This window comes from Chelmon rostratus, chromosome 14, assembly GCF_017976325.1.
Source record: "Chelmon rostratus isolate fCheRos1 chromosome 14, fCheRos1.pri, whole genome shotgun sequence".
NCBI classification, from domain to species: Eukaryota; Metazoa; Chordata; class Actinopteri; order Chaetodontiformes; family Chaetodontidae; genus Chelmon; species Chelmon rostratus.
Genome location: NC_055671.1, coordinates 25,506,733 through 25,524,948, shown reverse-complemented (window position 1 = coordinate 25,524,948; position 18,216 = coordinate 25,506,733). Strand labels below are relative to the sequence as shown.

The 18,216-nt window shown below is 44.7% G+C and overlaps 1 protein-coding gene across 1 annotated transcript in view; it reads right to left on the bottom strand.

Annotated features, from left to right (window-relative positions):
* cadm1a (cell adhesion molecule 1a) overlaps window positions 1-18,216 on the bottom strand; it is a 386,715-nt gene that overhangs the window by 104,251 nt on the left and 264,248 nt on the right. The window contains exon 2 of the mRNA XM_041952413.1: window positions 5,800-5,946. Within this exon, the coding sequence (XP_041808347.1) occupies window positions 5,800-5,946 (147 nt within the window). The remainder of the gene's footprint in view (window positions 1-5,799; window positions 5,947-18,216) is intronic.

Below are 18,216 nucleotides of genomic sequence, written 5' to 3'. Positions count from 1 at the left end.
TAGCATTAAATACGCCCATTTACTCCCCCAGACAACTTTGGTGGCATTTGGAGTCGTTTTGAAGAAATTAGCCCCAGAGGAGCGGCGCGTATATCCGTATAATGCGAGTACTCGGGGCATCCATGCGCAGCCTCTATAAACGCATAATCTGCAGAAACTCGTTCATATTCCAATATTTAGTTCTGATATGCTGGTGCTATTCCCCTCTGAGCCGGCGGTCAGCTAGTTTAGCTGTAGTTTGGCACAGCTGTGGTTCGTTATTGCGTATTCGTAGCCGACCGCCGCAGAGTCAGCCGTGTTGTGGCTGGCTGCTCGCGGCGCCCGGCGTTCGGTAATGACATCATCCACGTCAGAGGTAGTTGCCTAGAAACGCTGGATGTTGATAACATGCCACCACAGGCTCAGAGGGGAATAGCACCAGCATATCAGAACAGAATATTGAAATATGAACGAGTTTCTGCAGATTATGTGTTATATAGAGGCTGCGCATGGATGCCCCGAGTACTCGCATTATACGGATATACGCGCCGCTCCTCTGGGGCTAATTTCTTCAAAATGACTCCAAATGCCACCAAAGTTGTCTGGGTGAGTAAATGGTCGTATTTTATGCTACAAATAAGGTCCAGGTTGGAAAAAACGAAAGTTATCCTTTAATACCAGGCGGAAATGTGATGGAGTCAAATCACATCTAGATACAATTAGCCAAAGAAATGGTGGAGATTTGGTTAACTTTGTGGGAGAAATTTAAATATTACTTTAAAGGTTCAGACATTTGATCACAAGCCCTCTGGTTATTAACATCGAGGAATAATTTTTCCCCTAAATAATATGTCTCTGTACAATTTCCTTGGGTGATAATTAAGTCATAAATACATCACCTCTTAATAATGATAAGTAATAAGAGAAGCAATGAAAACAAAGCTGGGTGTTTGTAACAGTGTTCACATGTTAAACAGGTGATTGTGCCATCAAACAGCGCTACAATCCAAACTCTGCACCCCTGTTCAGAGATGAGGTCATTTATGCTGCATGCAGGCGTAATGATGGACAGCTTGTACTTGCATCATGGCAAACACCTGCAGCAGTGTTCTCCTAGCTTGAGTCATATTGGAAACAAAAATCAGGACGTCACAGGCTCTGCTTTGATTTGACGCTCACAAACATAATCCACCACTGTGGATTCAGATGGAGATAGCACAGCAGACGTGATGTTTTGAAGGGGCCAGCGTTGTTTAGAGGCCGCCTGGTGGAGTCCGTGTCGTAATGAAGCGGTGCAGCTGCAGCGAAGATGCCTGGGAGGGATCACGGCAGATCAAGGAGCCCCCCCCGTCAAAGAAGAACACCTTGCCCTTGACAGCCAGCTTGTGGGAGTCGGCTCACATTGGCTCGGCACAACAGCAGATAAATACCAACCTCTTAGAATACGCTCCCGAGCTTTACTCTTGTACAGAACGGGCCTAAATCCAAAGGAGCTACGACTAAAACAGACAAAAACAGGACGCAGTCGTCTGCAAACAAACTTATCGACAGCGCTTCTACGAAGTGTTCCAGAGCTCATGAAGTGTTTTTGGAGCGTTCCACATCTTTTCCCAGTCTCTTGTTGCTCCTGTATCAACTGGTTTGAAAGGTGTTGCAGCATCAGATTCAGAATAAGCAGATATTTACAAAAATCAATGAAGCTGACGCTGTGCTGTTTTCAATCGAGTATATGTCAAAAAGGATCAGCACATTATCACATCCTGCTTTATTTATGTGTTCCTCTGGGTCCCAGCTGTTTTTGGGTGTAGAGGTGTGTTTGTGAGGGGGTGAACATGACTGGGAGGGGTGGGCGAGTGTGGAGGAGGGCCTGGAAGTCCCCTGGTGGATCAGACTGTATTCATGTGTTTGTGCTCATGCCTGAAGTGTTGCTCTGTGACTGCACAGCAAACAGCAAACACTTTGACGTATTCAGCAACATCTGAGAAATGTGCAGCCAATTTTGGTGAACGTGCAGCTTCTGAGCATTAATTAAAGTAAATTCATTCAAAAGAAGCAGTAAATGACATCACAGCAAACTGTGTGCAAAGCAAAAGGAGACGCTGCAGGACATCCCAGAATATGGATCTGGAAACTTAACTTCTACTTGATTATTTTGAAGTGTCCAATTCATTTTCTATGTTTTCCCACATATACTTAAGCTGTTAAGTGCTCATATCTCATCATCTTATTCAGTTCTTTGTGGCTAACATGTTAGCATACAGCTGCCTACTTCCACGTCCAGCACACACGCAGAAATGTCAGCATTAATCTGAGGTCGTGTTTCTGTCCACCTGATGAATGTTTGCTCTACTTTTAGCTCTGGTTCTGGTCTCCACCTCCATCTCGGGAGTAAAATATCAGCCTGCTAAATGCTCCACTACTTCACCAGCCTCTTGCTTGCAGCTGTAAAGTCCTCAGCTGCACATCTTAAAGGATAACTTTGGTTTTTTACAACCTGGACCTTATTGCTAGCGTTAAATACGTCCATTTACTCCCCCAGACAACTTTGGTGGCATTTGGAGTCGTTTTGAAGAAATTATCCCCAGAGGAGCGGCGCGTATATCCGTATAATGCGAGTACTCGGGGCATCCATGCGCAGCCTCTATATAACACATAATCTGCAGAAACTCGTTCACATTCCAATATTTAGTTCTGATATGCTGGTGTTATTCCCCTCTGAGCCGGCGGTCGGCTAGTTTAGCTGTAGTTTGGCACAGCTGTGGTTCGTTATTGCGTATTCGTAGCCGACCGCCGCAGAGTCAGCCGTGTTGTGGCTGGCTGCTCGCAGCGCCCGGCGTTCGGTAGTGACATCATCCACGTCAGAGGTAGTTGCCTAGAGACGCTGGATGTTGATAACATGCCACCACGGGCTCAGAGGGGAATAGCACCAGCATATCAGAACTAAATATTGGAATATGAACGAGTTTCTGCAGATTATGCGTTATATAGAGGCTGCGCATGCATGCCCCGAGTACTCGCATTATATGAATATACGCGCCGCTCCTCTGGGGCTAATTTCTTCAAAACGACTCCAAATGCCACCAAAGTTGTCTGGGGGAGTAAATGGGCGTATTTAATGCTAGAAATAAGGTCCAGGTTGTAAAAAACCAAAGTTATCCTTTAAACACATTGGACACATAGATTTTCAAACAGTGCTCTCACTGCTGTATCATGGCAGCATCACTGTGCTGATTCCCACAACCGACCCCCCCTGTCTGACGAGTGGACGCCAAGTGATTTACAGCATGTGTTTAAATCTTGGTATTGATGCGTTAAAGTGCTGGTCCAGTACCAGGAGTCACATCTATGTAAAACAGGGCGTGTGAACAGCAGCTAATATAACGTCAGTGGTAAAGCCACAGGTTTCTCTCATAAAGCAGGAGAACAGCAGCAGAGATGGTGGCTCAGGCTCCACCTGCTGTTGGGGTCGGTCAGCTGAAACATTTGGTTCGGGTTCGGGAGTCGTCGTGGTTTTGAGTCACCTGAACAGAACCATCAAAGCTTCGCTGTAATGATGCTGCAGGTAAACACGTTGCAAATACACTGATGATGAATTTAGCAAACTTTTCTCATTAAATCCATTTCTATCACGACCGATTCTCTCATATAAATTACTCGTACGTGGACTTTAGGAGAGGCAGAAAATTAATGAGCCAGAAAGCATTTTTTTCACAACAATCCCTGCACATCTCGAACCGACAACGTAAAGCCGCTGTTATACATCCACAGAGGTCGAGAATATGCTCCGGAGAAGTCACCGCTCCACGTAAGGGGCTTAAAAATATAATTAAAGAAACTGAAACCTGTCAAGACAGAGCAAAGAGCAGCGTAAGTCCAGCTGAACACAGCGAATTAGAGCTGTGACACGATAATTGGGCAGGATAAGAACAAACACAACGGGTCGTTAAATGTTTAGGGATATGAGCTGCTTTTATTAAAGCGGACACGCTGGAAGCCGAACATGTTTGGTAGATTGTATTAACCTCGTTCTGTATTAATCCTGCCGCGGACATGTGGGTCAAGCTTAATGCAGCTCCCTGGAAGTGCAAGTAATGTAAGAGAATATTAATTAATGTTATACAACTTTACCGCTGCCTCCACTCACACGCTTCGGTTCAGCTACGCTCCTTCTTCCAGCTGCAACAGTTCACCAAATGTAAATGATGCGTCAAACGTCCGTCTCAAAGTGAAGCCGTGAAAGTGACATAAATAAAAGTGTGATTGGGGCTGATTTCCACGTCATCTGATCACATCAAACTGCTTCAGACTATAATTAAACACATACGACCGCAGATCAATCACATGAAGACACAGCAGCGCTGAATGATTGCTCTGCAGCTATAACCTACTTTCTCCTCTGACTGTCATTTACTGTTTATCACGCTGCCCTGAGGTTCATTACTAACTGTAGGGCTCTAACCCATCACTGTGAACTATACTCCAGAGTACAATGGCCCTCACTCGCTCCCAGGAGGTTGATTCACTGGTACACCTTCATATACAAAGCAATACTTGGACTACTGCCGCCCTACATCTGCAGCCTCGTCACGCTAAGGAGCGTTAACTCTTATGATCTGCGCTCCAATGACCAACTGCTGCTCTCTGTTCCACCTTATTGCACAGAGCAGGGAAAAAAGGCCTTTGTTTTCTCTGCTCCTACCTCATGGAATGAGCTGCAAAAGGACATGAAACTAACAGAACTGATTCCATCGAACGATTTTAATTCCAAAATGAGAACACTTGAGACCGACTCCCTGATTTGTACTTGTTTTAATTGAATTGTTTTTATAATCAAATTGAAATTTTTAACTTTGTAACTTGTGCTGCCACTTGGCCGGGACGTCCTCGGAAAAGAGATTTTATTCTCAATGGGCCAATTTTCCTGGTAAAATAAAGGTTTAATAAAAAATAAATGAATAAATAACCCCTTAGATGATCTTTATAGACGAGGATTTCCTAAACATCTCCAAGTGTGCTTCATATCAGCTGCAGGAAGGTCATCTGAAATGTTCAGCCCTGATTCCAAAGAAGCTGCGACTCTGTGCAAAATGTAAATAAAAGCAGAATCAGTCATCTCAGATCAACCTGTGTTCACTGACAGCAGCTTCCTGAAGTGTTCAGGAGTCCAGGCATTAACATCCTTGAACCTCGCTCCATCCTCGCTGTGAACCACTGAGCCTTTCAATCATGATGCTCTCACCTGTTACCAATCAGCCTGTTCACCTGTGGAATGATCCAAACAGGTGTTTCTGTTGCTCCTGTCCCAACGTGTTGGAAACGTGTTGCTGCATCACATTCAGAAGGAGCAGATATTTACAAAAATCAATGAAGCTGATCAGAAAGGACCAGCTGGTTATCACATTCTGCTTGATTAATGTTTTAAGCAGCATCACAGCTGCTTTGGAATCAGGTTTGACTTCTCTGTCAGGTTCAGGTCTTTTAGATTGATAACTAATGAACCAGAGAGCTAATGAAGCCTAAAGCGGCTAAATCTGATGACATTTTTGTCGTTGATCAAACGCTGACTCTGTGTTCAGGCTTTGGCAGCCAAAATACTGAAAAACAGAAAAACATTCATCAAACATGAGCCCGTTGAGTTCACGTCAGGATCTCATTCTGATCCACAGCAGAATCTGCATTAAGCTGCATTACTGCATATAAACGGAGGTTCTGTCCATGTCGGCGCTGTTTCCCACCTGTCGAAACCAAATGAATCTCCTCACCTCACGCACGCACCAACACGCCTTCGCCGCAGATGGCAGGTTGTTGTGTAATACTCACGTCTCATGTCTCTGAAGTAAATTGTCTGTCTGTTGGGGTTGAGCAGCTGGATAACGGAGTCGTCGTTGTTCTTCACCCGACAGCTGATGATCGCCATCTCGCCCTCCACCACCGACACGTTGTCTGTCACCAGGTTCTGACTCACCACTGGACGGAACAGAGACAGGAACACAAACGTTACCGCTGCCGCGCCGGCAAATGCGAAAAGCAAAGGAAACCAAAAGCAACTGCAAGTGTCAAAATACCCCATCGAAGTCAAAAAAGTCACAAATGTGTGTTTTTCTCAGAGCACGAAATGCAACCGAAGACACAGATTCACACATCACACACAACGACAATGAGATCTGGGTGTGTTCATGCGAAGCGGGGGTGAGACGAGCCTGCAGAAGGGATGAGCGCTCATGGGATTAACAAGAAAACAGGCGAGAATAGATTCAATATAAACAAATCAGGGCAAAAGATTCAAGAGGGACCATGATTTTTTTTTAAAAAGCAGGTTTTAGTTAATTTAAACACAAGATCCTTGTGCTCAAAAAGAGGATTCATTCTCAGTGAAGAACCTTGGAGCTCTAATCTGCCTCTATACCTGCCAAAGAGCAGTGATTCCTAACACGTCTCTGGGGGGGTCATCAGGTGGAAACCTCCCTTCAACGGTGTTGCCTCCAGGAGGCTAGGCGGTGAACTCCGGTGTCCCAGAGTCACCCCCCCTAGTGCCAGTTCACACTGCTCCTACACAATCCAAACAGCACTGCCATGTTCAACTGACCCAGGCCTGTTTAGGAGATGCTCCAGGTAGCGGCCAGTACCGATGCTACCATTTAGCTAATGCTAATGCTAACCACTAAGAAGAACAGAAGAAGACAATACAGTTCTGATGCTACCATTTAGCTAATGTTAAGTGCTAACCGCTACCTGCTAAGAGGAACAGAAGAAGACAATTAAGCTAGATTCACCTATACTGTTAATGTTAACTGCTACCTAACTGCTAGGATACTATCATACTACCACCACTTTAGCTATTGTTAGCTGCTGCAATGCTACCACAGGCCACAGGCCTAGAGTAGTATTCATATTTTTACCCACAATATGAAGAACAAAAGCCCTCTAATTGTCCTTTCTTGAGTGTTTTGGTGTGATATAACATTTTATGAGCGCAGCAGGTGGTGGGCCGAACCCTTAATGTGGGTCCGTGGGAATAAATAGATGTGAGTGACCGGGGGAAGTGCTCAACAAGCCCGCGAGCTGAGAAACATCAGTCCCTGCCGCCATCGGTCATCAGCCGCCGCTCAAACAAACAACATCTCTGCCTGAAGAAGGACGAATGGATTCTTCACAGCTCCGCGTGTGAAAAACGACACTAATAACACACCAGACTTTGCTTTGGGGTTACTTCCATTGTTGGTTGGTGGTGAGATTCGAGTGGCGTTGGTTTATTTTAAACACATCGCCACAAAACCGGCGCTTGGCGGCTCTCCGGCGGCGGCTGCTGGTTATCTGAGTGCGTGGCAAAATACTTCCAGCGAGAAACACGAGTGCAAACACACACACACACACACGCTGCAGGCTACGTTCAAACCGTTCAGCAAATCAAATAACTGTGTTTGAAATGTTTACGCGGCTCATGTCAGCAGCAGAGGAACAACAACACGTGATGCACGAGACCAGAAGAGCAGCTCGTCTACCCCTCCTGTTGTCTTTTTCAACTGTTTGCATATCATAACTCTGGTTTTCTCTCATATAATTGCTTGAAAATGACATGGATGGTTCCATACGATGCTCTTTGCAAGTAAAATTAATTATGACTATATTCTTTGAATTCTGTGTGTTTTATTAAAATTTATAGCATCTGTGGTCAAATGTGACCCGGCCACAATAAGTGGTATAATGGATCAAACTATTGTGCTTTCCAGTACAATAAACACACACACACACACACACACACACATTTATACTTCATGCTTTATAAACAGTCAAACCACACCGGGTCAGGTGTGACTATTTGCTGCCATTACAACATTTTACATTATTTCAAAACAGTGTCCTGACTGAACTTTGACATGTGCCAGTCTGTGATAATACATCAATTTATGTGCCTCAGATCATAACCATAGTCAAAATAATCAGAATTTCTGTTTTTTTTAATCAAAAATGAAGTGTAATTTTTTATAAATGACATCTTTTATCCATATCCATATTATACACCGCTGAATCCTTTGCAGGGTCACGGGGGGGCTGGAGCCTATCCCAGCCGTCTCTCGGGCGAAGGCATTAATTAACCTCAGCATGTTTTTGGACTGCGGGAGGAAGCCGGAGAACCCGGTGAAAACCCACGCTGCACAGGGAGAACATGCAAACTCCACACAGAAAGACCCCAGGTGGGATCGAACCGGGGATCTTCTACCTGTGAGGCGACGCTGCTAACCTATATCATACATTAAAAAATAAGTGTAAAATATTTGTTGATGTGTTGGAAACAAGTTGACTAAAAAGGTTCAACACAGAATTTGATGATTATTTTATGCTTCATGCTTTACAAGCAGTCAAACCAGACCGGGTCAATTTTGACCCGGGAAGACAAAAGGTGCAGAGTAGACGGAAAGACAATACGAGGGCTACATCTGATCAAAAACACAGTCGGCAGCTCCAGCTCAGAAGTTCAGCCAATCAGAAAGGTCCGATCACTCTGAGCCAGCATCAACAGACCGTTGGCTACAAACGCTCCCTAACGGCGGGATCAGACTACCAGACATTCCTGTCTGTCCAGGTGATGATGGCCGCTCCGCGACATGTCGAGCCAATCAAACTGACCAGCTGCTCGTGGTTCTTCATGACCTGTAATCAGACAGGAGGGACGTCTGGGGTGTCAGAGATGTTGTCAAACCGCTGATGTCCAACCCATGAACGTCTGATCGGGTCGTCTTCAGCCTGATGTTGATGATGTCATCAGAAAACCCAGTCCTGGGCTTGGTTTTCACATCACAGCAGCATCCCACCTCTCCGCTTTGATAGACAGATGGTTCAACACTATAAATGAGCTGAACTTAATTTCATGTTTGCATGTTGTTGTTGTGACATGTCGAAGCGTGGTGAACACGCCGGATCAGACGAAGAGGCTGCCGTTTCTGCCGAGCTATCAGTTGAGGTTGAGAGAAAACTTATGGAGGAAGTCTTTGTAATTCCCTCTTACACTTTCCTCCTACATCGTTACGAAAATAGCATCACAAATAACATCTCGGAGAGGCTAAAAGGGCCGACTCAGGGGTGGAGAGGAGTGTGGGGAGCGGAGGAAACTAAAAGAACGCAGGAAACATCAACTGCTAATTTGCATGCCTCAGTTGTCAAGCACCTCTAAATATCCCTGCCATTTAGGAGACAAGGAGGATGAGGTGGGAAGAGAGAAACTGCATCCTCTGATGCTGACAGATGAGGATAGACAGCTTAACAAACGAGATTCAGATCAGCATCCCTCGGTGGCCCGAACGCAGCCCTAAATAAATGAACCTCGCCGTCTTTAATATTCAGGAGCGAACCTCATTTTGAAACATGTGCAGAAGTGGGCGGCGGGGTGGGCATCTGGTTATGATAATACGCTAACATGCTACAGAATGCATTTCAAGGCATCGGCTGAAGGTTACAAGGCAGCAGCGGGGCGCCGCGAGGCGTCTGCTGAGTCGTGTCTGAGGCCGGTGGAGGTAGTAGGAAGGACTTCAAACGGCGGTCGCCTTGTCAACTGCTTAATTGTTCCTGTTGTGCTAAATAAACAACTCTGACAACGCTGGAAGATGGTATGTGGAGGCGGGGGGCTTTACGCTAATTAATGGCCGACAACAAGCGAGTGCCGTGGCCGCCGAGGACGCTGTCAGAGGTGCTGCAGGAAAAGCTCTTCTGACGTCTTGGTGGGCAAAGACTGTTTAAAGCTGCAGCATGAAGCTTTTTAAACATTTCAAAGGGTATTTCTGGCATGAAAGTGTGGAGGGGGGCTGTGTCAGAGGGCCAATCTGAAGGACCAAAGGAAAAAACAGGGGCCAGAGCCTGGAACGACAACCGTTTATTAGTGGACAAGCTGCTGTCTCTGGACCGTGACCCCTTCACACACTCTCTGCCTTTACTAATCACACGCTAAGCTTTTGGAAAAGACGCGGCTGTTTTAGACAAGTGAATGCATCACCTTTACAGTTAATTATTAAATTAATCAGCGTATTCTTGATCCATCGAGTCTAAATTATTTCTTGTCAAAGTTACATTTATTCCTCGTGTTAACAAAGTAAATATTTCACATGTCGCCTCCGTCCCGCCGCAAAATACAAAGTGAAGCCCCGCGTCGATGCTTCTAAATGCAGATTCACCGAGTGCTTGTTCGATACCTGCAAAGGCTGCTTAGAAGAGACAGCTCATCGATACGTGTGGCGAGTGGAGGAGCATCAGGTTTACAGGCTGAGGGGCGGGAGGACGGGACTAACGATACGCTTCCTTCAAACAAAACACTCGCATGGAAGCTTTTAGCGTGATGCATTCAGGAACCGCTCACAGTCCCGACAATGACAACGGCACAAGATGAACCCTCATAGCTCAACAGACATTACGATAATGGAACATCAGAGATGGTGGGAGTAAAATATAATTACTAGTCTGAGCTGCACTTAATGCATATCACTTAATTTGACTTTCTCCATCACAAATGAACGTTTGCATTCACACACGAACACCGAGGCACCATCGCCATCCAGCAGCAGACTGAGCGATCGGCGCAGAAAAGCAGAATATCCAAGTTACAGTCCGTCAGTGGCACCAGTGGACACATGTCAGTCTGTCACATGACATAGTAAAATATGATGTCGTGTAATAAAGTGCCTGCTGACACACACTGGAGGGGCTTTCCTTTTCCTTCTGAGGTCATTCTTTAACCATTAACCCTCGTATTGTCTTTCCTGGTCAAAACTGACCCGGTCTGGTTTGACTGTTTATAAAGCATGAAGTATAAACGTGTGTGTGTGTGCGTGTGTGTGCGTGTGTGTGTTTATTGTACTGGAAAGCACAAAAGTTTGATCCATTATACCACTTATTGTGGCCCAAATTTGACCGGGAAGACCACAGATGCTATAAATTTTAATAAAACACACATAATTATGACAATATAGTCATAATTAATTTTACTTGCAAAGAGCAGAGTATGGAACCATCCATGTCATTTTCAAGCAATTATATGAGAGAAAACCAGAGTTATGACATGCAAACAGTTGAAAACGGGTCAAAATTGACCCGAAGACAACAGGAGGGTGAACTACCTCTGTGTGTGTTCTGTTACAGACGTGTAGAACCATCCAAACTGCTGATATCAGTGCAGAACAGCAACAAAAGAATCCAAACCATCGGCTGTCTGAAAGCTCTGGTTTGGAAAATGGTGAACTTATAATTTATATTGTGTAATAAATGGGTTAAAGCATAAATCCCAGTCTCCTCCTTCACATGGGGCAAGTGTGCCAACACTGTGACTCTACGCCAGTAATACACTGTATAATGGTGTACTTTTACTCTTTTTTAAATATAAGAACACCAAGAACAACACCTTGCTAGCTCGTTAGTTCTACAACAGGAGAGGCGTGATGCTGCCAGTCAGATCAGATACAATCAGACTAACGAGGTTAAAATAGTCAAAGTGCATCTTTAAAGTTTCATCCAGCGCCATGTACCTTTCACATTTCCAACTTTTTTCAATAGCCAGCTACATATTTGGCCCATGGCAGCGAAGGGGGCCCAGATTTCAGCCTTCGGCCATCCGTGTCGAGGAGCCGAAGCAGCCAATCAGAGATTAAAGTTGTCAGACAATGACACTCTCACGCCGCAGCGTACAAAGCTCGCCCGAGGCCCAAACTCACTAAGGCTGCAACGGAAGGAAAAAAGAAGGCCATGCTCCGTTTGCCCGGGCCGGCAGCTGCATGCTTCCATTTAATTCAATGAGGAACGCGTGCATATTAAGTCAGGTCGCACAGATGGCCGCCGTGACAGCGAGGACGATTTCCATCAGGGAATCAAACTCACCGTCGTGCTGACACCAGGCTGCTTAATGTGCACATTTACAAATCACTTGTGCACAGGATCGAAGGATAAATAAGGTTGCTGAAAATATGAAATATTAATCGGCGCATCAGTGTGTCAATGCATCTTTTCCCCCCACCCCAGCTCTCCCTGTGGTGATATTAGCAGTAATAGCACTAGTATGCATTTTTTATTAGCTCTACTGTTAGATATGCATGTATTCATGCTCTCTCTCAATCAGAAACATGATATAACATACAGTAATCTTACACAGTATGGTATATTTTGCTCATTTATGTACCTATGGTGTGTGCCACCCTGCTCCCCGCGCCACCTGTGATCACCACGATCAGTCGAGAGATATTCATTTCCCTTTGACACGTCCAGGAACGTGCATCTGAGTGCACGCTTTGTGAACAGCGTAGACTACAATCATTTTCTCCTTCTATTGTTGGCGCGGCTCCCGCTGATAACACGCCGAATCTTCGTGCACAGCGTCGATGTGTGTGTAGGCGTGTGTGCGGCAGAAAGAGCGAGTGGCTGTGTTTGTGTTTCGCCGGCGTCTGATTGCAGTCGGTCCCCTCTGATTGCATGTTTTCACAGATTGTGTGTCTGATTGTGTGTCTCTGTGTCGACCGCAAGGACTAAATTTCTGAGTAATCTTTCTGAACAAGTGCATGAGTACAGCAGTTTTCTCTTTTATTATCCCTAGCAGGGCATTCTTTACCATGATAATGGGCGCAGGCGGTACGACGTAACGATGCAGTCGGTTTGTCTGAGGAAGCCTGACAGAAGGTGTGTGCGGCTTTTATACCTGACAATGATGTGATGTGTCTCTGGATGACTGTACAGATCTGAAAGTGAAGGTGCTATCTGTCAAAAACATCCATCAGTCTGCACACCACCTACCTGATTGAACTTTGATCAGCCGTGCTTGCCGTAGTTATGTTTTAAAACTTTTGGTTTTATCTCTAAATGAAGCGTTTTGATCTGAGGTTTCAGTTCAGGCTGGTTTGTGGCTGAACAAAGTGCTGAACAACCTGCATTCCACCTGTGATTTGGGTCTTGATTAAATCCTGACACACACTTCTGAAATCTGTAACCAAGAGAGAGCATCACCTTTCCTTCACCATGAGCAACTGCTTTGAGCAGCACAGACGTCAATTACGCTTTCGTTCCCATGATCATAACTAAAACATGTTGACGGTGAGCAGTTTGCAGATACTTTCAGTAAAAATAGTTTTTTGCAGATGCATTCATGAGGCTGCTCAGAGTCTCACATTAGCAACGGGTGAAGTTCAAAACTGGCTCACTAAATCATGTCTGTCCCTTAACTTAAAAAAAAAAGGGTTTTTTGCAAAACAGCCACCAAAAACTGTTCAATCTGGTGTGTTTCTGGGGGGAGAGGAGCTCTCGCTGGTAAAAGAGTTCAAATATCTCAGAGTCATCCTGGACTCGACGCTCTCATTCAGGAAACACATTAAAAAGGTTTCTAATTCGGTTAAACACAACCTGGCAAACTTCAGACAAATAAGGAGCTCATTAACTAATACTGCTGCTCTGATGTTTCTACATTGCATCACCTTCTCACACATTGATTATTGTTTCACTAGCTGGGTGCTGGCATGTTAAACAGCCCCCCAACCAACAGAATCCCTTTATGGAAAAGCTTTAAAGACACTGGACAGAAAACCTTCCTCGTATCACATCTGTATTATCCTTAAAAAGTATAGTTTTCTAAGTTTTCATAGTTGCAAGGTTTTTAAATTTGCCTGTGCTATATACAAAAGTCTTCACGGTCTTGCCCCCCCACCTCTGAATGAATTTATAAAAAACAGAAAAACAGGACTGTCAGGGGTATGAACACCAGGGCCTGCGACAGAGGAGACGTAGAGATACCTTCCAGACGCACCACTTTTGGTAGCAATGTGATGTCTGTCTTGGGGGGGCACATTCTTCCCTCCACAGTAAGGGAAGGTCTTACATATTCCTCTTTTAAAGCAAAGCTCAAAGGCTGGTTAAAGGATGTCCAGGAGTGTGTCCATTAAGTAGACTGAGACCACTGGATCTCGTTAAGTTGGACTGTACTCAAATGTGTGCTTGACAATGTAATTTTGAAATGTGTATTTATTATGTAATGTGTACTTCCATGTTTTTAATGTGTACTCCCATGTTTTTAATGTGTACTCCCATGTTTTTAATGTGTACTTCCATGTTTTTAATGTGTACTCCCATGTTTTTAATGTGTACTCCCATGTTTTTACATTCAGCAACTAACATTCTGTCCAAGGACTACAGTTGAAAATTAGCTAATCAGCTATAAACTGGCACATTTACAGCAATGTTCATCAATGTGCACATTCAATGTCCTAAATAAAATAAAAAATAAAAAATTACTTTGATGAAAACTAATCTGCAGCACATTTCTTCCAAAAATAAAATGTATGTATTTAAATGTCACTGTTATGAGACAGAGATGTGTGCTGATGCTGCAGTATTCCCAGATTAGCCAGGACTTCAGTGAGTACAGTTACTGTATTAAAACTACCAAAAAAAAAGGTCTCAGGATGTAATAAACCAAATCATCACTAACAGAAGTGAGCAGAAACTGAGAAAGAGACATGATACAACAGCTGAAGGTTCATTTCTGACCACACAAACAGTCACTAGACAAATAATGTCTAAATTTTGAGAGCGTTCTTGTATCCTTAACGCTCCTCACAAGAACTCCAGTCTAAGCAATGATTCAGAAAAGTTCTCCTGTGATATTGGCAAGCCTCTGCGGACAGACACACGCATCATTGGCAGTTCAGCTACTGTGGGCTGCCAATGATGCATATGCTGTGGGAATGAATTAAATTTAGGCTGTGCATTAGCATCAAATACGTCGTCTTAAATTTACTGAGGAAGTCATGGGAACACAGCTGTGATTCTCAGGGCTGAGATCTTTGCTAACAGTTCAATTTACAGTTATTTTAAATGGTAATTCTCAGACCACGTAAATCAAAGACTTTGTCGAATTTTTATTAGCTCTTAGCATTACAAAGCTTCACGTGTGGTGATCAACATCACAAACAGCAGAGCTCTTAGTGATGGAAGTTAACCTGGAGAGAGTTAAACAATTAGAGAAACAGTCATGTTGTGCAGCTGAAGACAGCTTGATCACATTTCTGTTTTTCTTTGTTTCCACACCAATGTGAGAAATGAGTACAACGATTCTTCACTCCTTCTCTTTGAGCGGACGCTGGATGAAAAGTGTGTGTCGTGGTGACACAGCCCAGTACGTATGTCAGGGCTCCTTCACGCCTGCAGTTCATTTGTTTTCAGCTGAGTTCAGTTTCTTTTCACACAGAGAACAATCCAGGCGAGCCGAAACGCAGCACCACAAACCACGTGACCACGTTCACTTCGCTCATTGGTCGGATGTGCCTGGGGCGGGAACGCAGGAAGGAGGTGCTGAAGGAGGTCCACTGGTCAAATACAACTCCCTACATCACACTGGCCGAGGTCCAAACCCATTCAGTCTACGGCTAGTTGCTAGCAACTGTTAAATTCACTCATCTGAGTCCCGCTACGCAAAGCACGCCTAGCTGGAGGAGCAGTTTTAGTGACATCTAGTGGCGAGGTTGCACATTACAACTAACTGAATATCTCTCGGCTAACTTCCAAGCATGTAGAAGAACCCAGGGTGGCGGCTAAGAACATGAAAGATGCCATATGGTGGACTGTGGATGGTGGACTGGTCCCTCCGTAGACATAGAGAGCTCATTCTCAGGTAACGAAATCACCATATATTCATTATACGCCGATGAACTCATGCTTATGAATATTACATATCATTTCTGCTGATAGCAGCCACTGAATCAAACATACTGGACCTTTAGGTGTAAGTCTGATGTATTGTTGTTGCTGTAACATCGACCTGCTCCTGTGCGATGTGGGACTGTTTAAGGACATTTTGGACGTGCTCACTTTTAGGTTCGTAGTCGAATAAGGTGGTTTTAATCCCTCATTTACAATCTGTCTGCTCGTGCTTTCTGCCTCATCTGTGTTCTCAGATCTCAGCTCTGACAAAGAGATCATGCCAGAACTGACGGCCAGACCTGAGAAAATAAACCAGAATCATCCTTTAAATCACGACGCCGCAAAGGCAGCACCGAAGTGGAAACCTCTGACTTTGCTTTTCAAAATCTATTTGATGCATAAGACGAGTGCAGAGCTGCATTTGGAGCCACATTTCAAGCACCAGCCTTTGAGAGGAGAACAACCCTTCAGCCGCGTCGTCCGCTGTGTGAACGCCGGGTTAGTGCCGCCGCCTGACAGCCAGAGGCGGCCGAGAAAAGGTCAAGATCCTCGTATGGCCCGACCACTTCAAACAGTGGAATCCCTCTTGGTGAGGATTTGAAGGAGGCAGTTCAGTTAATCTGTGTGTGTACGGCGACTGTTCAGAGGGAAGCTCGAAGATATGACACAGAATCTGCAGGAGATCATCCCGTCGGTCACCGGTCTCCAGTGTTCCCAGTAGACGGTTGCTTTCAGTGCTGCTTGTTAACATGCACGGCAGCAGCATGGGATAAGTCGGAGCGTCACTTTCACATGTTGTCTATGTTGCAGTGAAGTGAAAGCATGCAGAGAAGAGGCTGCTGCACCCTCGTGTGTGGGAGGAGCACACGATAATTCACAAGTGCAGAAATCAACACAGCGTTTTCTCTGCTTCCCATCACAGGCCTGTGCAGCATTTACCAGTAAAACATTTATACTTTCTGCTCAGTAGCTGCAGACGTGCTCACAAATTTGTATTGTTCTATTATTGATGTTTTGTGTACCTTTTAATGTGTTTATGAGTTTTACGGAGCAGTGAATGGTTTTATAGAGCCCTGGTGGGTGGCACATTACAATGCATAATACCCCGACTGTTTAGCATTTTGTCATTAGCTGAAAATAAACAGCTGCAGTTTTTCAAATTCATAATCCTGAGTGGAGTAAATTAATTCTAGCAGCAGCTACAGAGGTGACTTCACTTTGGCGTGGCCTTGAATTTGTGCAAGATTTAAAAGGTTTGTTGTAGTGTTACTTTTTTCAAGGCATTTTCAGTGCCCAGTTAAACACATTTCATCAGATATACCAATAGACCATTATGACATACAATTATCGTGCTACAGAAAGGAAAATTATGTCTTTATAAATCTTTTTCTCATGGTAAAACATTTTCTAACTTGTGAAAATGATTGTTATGAACTCAGCCTCTGACATAAAGAAACTGGGACTAATTGAGAGCAGAATAACAAACGGCTTCTTGTCTGATTCCACTATGACTAATAAAACATGTGGAGCACCTTCAGAGAGCCGCCTTTTAAAATAAGCTGCATGAATGTCAATCAATAGAAGCCTGACTCTGAACTCTGCCGATGTTTGTTGCTGCAAAGCTCTAATAATGACTCCTTTCCAGTCTCACGTTGCATTATTCAACCACATGATCCATAATAGACCAAAGCTAAAGCTAACGATAGCAGAGACCCCTCTGAGATTCATTCAAATGTGACATAATGCATCTGACTGAATTGCTAATAAACTGCTTTACTTTAAAGTGTGAAGGAAGCACACAGAGCCCAGAGATCTGGATGGCTCACCGTTATGGCAGTTATATATAAAACTACTATATTCACATATCCTCCCAAACTAAAACACACTTTCACACATTTTCTACACACAAACCAAAGCGCTGGAAGAACGGAAAGTTTGAGCGGATGATCAACAGTCATTACTGATCATCCTGTGGGGGAAATGACCTGATGGTTGTTGAGCTACTACGGTGACCGACAGTGGCGTGCACAGAGGGGGGGTCAGGGGGGCCACCGCCCCCCCTCGTGGCCCAGTTTTTGAAAAACATGCGCTAAAGTGCCCTCTTGGACTCCAAAATGCATGCTAAAGTGCCCTCTTGGGAGCCAAAACACACTCTAAAGTGCCCTCTTGGGAGCCAAAACACACTCTAAAGTGCCCTCTTGGACTCCAAAACGCATGCTAAAGTGCCCTCTTGGGAGCCAAAACATGCTCTAAAGTGCCCTCTTGGACTCCAAAACGCATGCTAAAGTGCCCCCTGGGAGCCAAAACGCGCTCTAAAGTGCCCTCTTGGACTCCAAAACACGTGCTAAAGTGCCCCCTGGGAGCCAAAACGCATGCTAAAGTGCCCCCTGGGAGCCAAAACGCGTGCTAAAGTGCCCTCTTGGTTGCCAAAACGCGCTCTAAAGTGCCCCCTGGGAGCCAAAACGCGTGTTAAAGTGCCCTCTTGGATGCCAAAACGCGTGCTAAAGTGCCCTCTTCAGTTGCGAGGACATGCTATATGTGCCCTTTTTTTCCTTTCCGCCCCTGGCCTTCAAAAAG